This window comes from Triplophysa rosa, linkage group LG19 (assembly GCF_024868665.1).
Source record: "Triplophysa rosa linkage group LG19, Trosa_1v2, whole genome shotgun sequence".
Lineage (NCBI taxonomy): Eukaryota > Metazoa > Chordata > Actinopteri > Cypriniformes > Nemacheilidae > Triplophysa > Triplophysa rosa.
In genome coordinates this window covers 20,378,252-20,382,020 of record NC_079908.1, presented here as the reverse complement: position 1 = coordinate 20,382,020, position 3,769 = coordinate 20,378,252, and the positions used below count along the sequence as shown (strand labels likewise).

At 42.2% G+C, this 3,769-nt stretch overlaps 1 protein-coding gene and 1 long non-coding RNA gene across 7 annotated transcripts in view; one reads left to right on the top strand and one right to left on the bottom strand.

Annotated features, from left to right (window-relative positions):
- LOC130569972 (uncharacterized) overlaps positions 1 to 3,586 on the top strand; it is a 12,205-nt gene extending 8,619 nt beyond the window's left edge. For 3 of the 6 annotated variants that reach the window (XR_008964913.1, XR_008964909.1, XR_008964910.1), the window contains 4 exons: positions 165 to 368; positions 530 to 686; positions 3,170 to 3,234; positions 3,460 to 3,586. This is a non-coding gene — a long non-coding RNA (uncharacterized LOC130569972). Of the gene's footprint in view, positions 1 to 145; positions 391 to 529; positions 687 to 3,169; positions 3,235 to 3,459 lie in introns of all 6 variants that reach the window. The other 3 variants (XR_008964914.1, XR_008964911.1, XR_008964912.1) reach the window with 2 other exon arrangements.
- Positions 1 to 3,769, bottom strand: part of ntng2b (netrin g2b) — a 53,547-nt gene that overhangs the window by 46,354 nt on the left and 3,424 nt on the right. Inside the window, exon 2 of the mRNA XM_057359985.1 lies at positions 3,478 to 3,769. This exon is cut by the window's right edge and continues 374 nt beyond it. Coding sequence (XP_057215968.1) covers positions 3,478 to 3,699 — 222 coding nt within the window. The 5' untranslated portion in view covers positions 3,700 to 3,769. The remainder of the gene's footprint in view (positions 1 to 3,477) is intronic.

Below are 3,769 nucleotides of genomic sequence, written 5' to 3'. Positions count from 1 at the left end.
CACACACACACACACACACACTATAAAAAGAGCAGCACACAACTTTGTGGTAATTTGAAGGAAAATCATTTTTGCATGACTGAGTTATGTTGATGTTCTTCAGTCGGTTAACATTACTTGAGTGACTCTCTCTCTCTTATGTGAGTTTGTCACTTTCTTGGAAGGATAAATAGCGGAGAGGATCCGTCTGTTGTGAAGTGCTGACTGTGCCGGCCTGCCTCCCCCCGTCATGTCTGAGCGTAAAAGGAAAACGTCCGGGCGTGCAGTGGGTGGCCCATTAAAGCCCACATCAATATTAAAGAGCCTGGGACGACCCGAGGAACATTCCAGAAGCCGGTCCATTAGCACAACTCCAGAACAACAACTAAGTAAGTCGTCGATATATTTGAAGTAAGAATCAAAATGATTATTCGTGTGACCAAGTAACAATATCTTACAAGCAAATCTGCCAAACAAGACTTTAAGGATTACAGGTATATCAACCAAACAATAATATTCTGTCTTTATTTTCTTTATGTGACTTCTTCAGTTAAACACAGGAGAAGCACATTTTGTCTTTTCCACACAACAGAAGCAAACGGTGATACGAAAATGACACAACAGCACTATTAAAGTATTATAAAAGTCTATAAATCTTCTGAAGAGGTGAAGAACAGACAGACATCTCTTTTTATGTCCCACCCCGGGTGAGTAAATGGTGACAAAGTGTTTGGTTGCACTATTCCTGTTATTGTGTACACTACTGTTTGAAAGTTAAGGGTCACTTACACAACTATTCATCTTTTTATAGACAGCCGCAGAAAAATTAAAGGTGTATATATCACACATTTTGAATAGAAATATCGTTTGTAGTTGCATTTATTTGCAGAAAATGAAAACCGAAGAAACAGGAATAACAGTAAAGATGCTGTGTATTTTTTCAGACCTCAACTACGGCAAAGGAAACAAGTTCAGATTTGCTTTGAAGCAACGCAGCAGTCATATTTCTACTTAGAAAAACTTCATCAATGATTTTTTTATGTGATAACCTGGATTTTTAGTTTTCGCGTGTCTTGTCATGTTAGATGACTTGATGTCACTCCTGAGATTTGATTTGGTTGAAATTCAACAAACATGGACTGGAATGACAACAATACATCCAGAAATGATGGTTACATATATAGAATAATAGTAAACACTTTAAAACTGAGAGGAGAACACACATGAGAATTGTTTAAAAAAAAAGAAAAAAACTGTTATATTTGATCATCTTCAGTGTAGTCATTCTCTGCGTTTGGAAGGTTTTTAAGATCGTGAGACCCATTTCAGTGAAGTGACCCTGAAGGTTTGACCGGCAGTGTAAGAGCGCTCTTTCTGTTTAACATTAAAGCGATCATTAACTGTTGAGTGTCTGACAGCTTCTCCATTTCCTCTCCTCCGGACCAGTAACTGTCCTTCTCTCAGATTCCCATCATTATCCTCGCTCCGTTATTGAAAGACTCAGTTTCTTCGTGTTTAATGAACGGTGTTGTGTGTTTGTGGGTCTGCAGTGCACATGTTTGTACACGACATTGCGGTGTGTGTGGATAATTTCATTTGAACTAATCAGTGTTGTATTACCACTTTTCCCCTGACACTAATGTTTGTTTAAGCGCTTGTTCTCCCTGCAGCCTACATCCCCCGCCCCGCCCCGCTGCTTTTTCTGCTTTATACTATTGCAAGAATCTGTGTTATTCCAAATCTGCATGAAGCATTAAACTTAGATGCATCATCCATATCTCTGAGCCTGGAGATCATTATTCACTCATGTTGTTAAAGGGATAGTTCACTAAATTCTGTCATTTACTCACCCTCACATTGTTCCAAATCTGTATACATTTCTTTGTTCTGATGAACACGAAGAACGCTTGTAACCAAACCATGCGTGGACCCCATTGACTGCCATAGTAGGAAAAAGCACTTTATAAAGAAGATATTTTAAAGAATGTATGAAAGCAAACAGTTCCAGGGCACTTTTGATTAGCATTGTCATTTTTCCTACAGTAAATGTTTTGTTGTCCCTTTAAGTTAACCTGTAACAATGGTAGCGATATTATACACAATCTAAAGGTTTCATTGCGTTGTCGCAACTGGCTGCTTTTGTTTTGGGCCAAAAAGGAACAACCCTTAACACCATAGTATCGTGCCGATAACTTTCACACAGGTGAGCAATAACATTTTCAGATTTACAGATATCACTTCTTCAATGCTAATGTGTCGCTTAGCTTGTTTATTGACATCACTTTGAAGTCAAGCCTTTTTCCCTGACTCAGTTTATAAAGCACAAGGTGTCTCCTAAGCGCATGACCTCCGTGCCCTTGAGAATACCCGTTGAAGCTGCTGTTAATGAGGTGATGGTTTCTGTTCCTGTGAGCTTTGCTCTGCCAACAAACCCACGTGGGTAAACAACACTTCTGCCTCCTCCTCTCCATGTCTGCTGACCTCAGCTGCATTTTTTCTGCTGTAGTCGGTGACCTGCACAGCGCATCCTGCTCGAATTAACTCTGCTTCACGACCTCCAACCCCATGATGGGCATCGGTTGGCATCGTTCTCCAAACCCTCAATGTTTTGCTTGGACATGATGGCCGGTGGTTAAAGGCCTCGCTGGAGGTCTGCGCAAAAACATCTGTCTGAGGTCCCGCCAGGCCAGAAACTAATCGACACTCTGTATTGTGTATTTGTGTCTTTGCTGAAGTAAGCATGTAGGAAACAACACAGATGATTCACTTTATATCACACCTGCATCCTCCTGATTCCCATACTGTATGCAAGATGAGAATTAGTGTGTTCTAAAGCAAAGTTCATGGAACGTATGACAAAGGCTCTTAGATGGGGTGCAGCAGATTTTCAAAGGGGGCATATTTGTGTGCATGCTTTTTAGGGATAACAGCTCTTTCAGTTATACAATGAAAGAAATGAAAGTTTTGGAGAGAGAGGGAGAGAAGCTGCATATCATATTTTAAATCTATAAAGACAATTTTGTGACATGGAATTATCACATTCTTGAATCCATTAAAATAGGACTGCCTCCATCCCATCAACTCCACGCCCTCTCTACAGAAACACGCCTTCCGAAAGCATGTAAGCTAAATGATTGACAGGCAGAAAGTTTCTGACCAAAGTTCTGACAGTTCTTTGTCTTTTTAACAGAGCCCGGGACTGTCACAGAGACGGCAATAATTTCTCAGGACACCTATTTCTGTGATATCACTCAGGTAGTAAAAGTTTGTCAAGTGATATTTCACAGAATCTCTCACAGCAATTATATTTACTCACTTGGCAGATGCTTGTCTCTAAAGGGACTAACAATGCATTTCATGTATGCACTTTTATCACTGTGCGTATTCACTGAGAACTGAACCCACAACCGTTCCGCTGGTAATGCATTTGAGCTACATTGTGAGTCTCTGAATTAAACCTTTTTACCCCCTCTCATACAGTAAGTTTGGAGAACTCACCAGCGTGCAGAATCTCTCCGGCGGGTTCCCGCAGGTGAAGCCCGGCGGCTCGACGCGGATGCGCATGTACTCCTTCACGGATTGGGCTTTGGGTTGGCACGCGTAATGCTCCCACAACACGCCGTCGTCCGTGCTCACCAGCGACTTGCACAGGTCGTACTGGCCTCGGGCTCGCGCCAGCACGTGCACCAGCAGGAAGAGGAGCCCCGCGCGTGCACGCATGGTAGGCGCACGACCGACAGAGGATTTCCGAGGGTCCGGAGAAACGGGAGCGCGGTGGGTTCACAGGGGG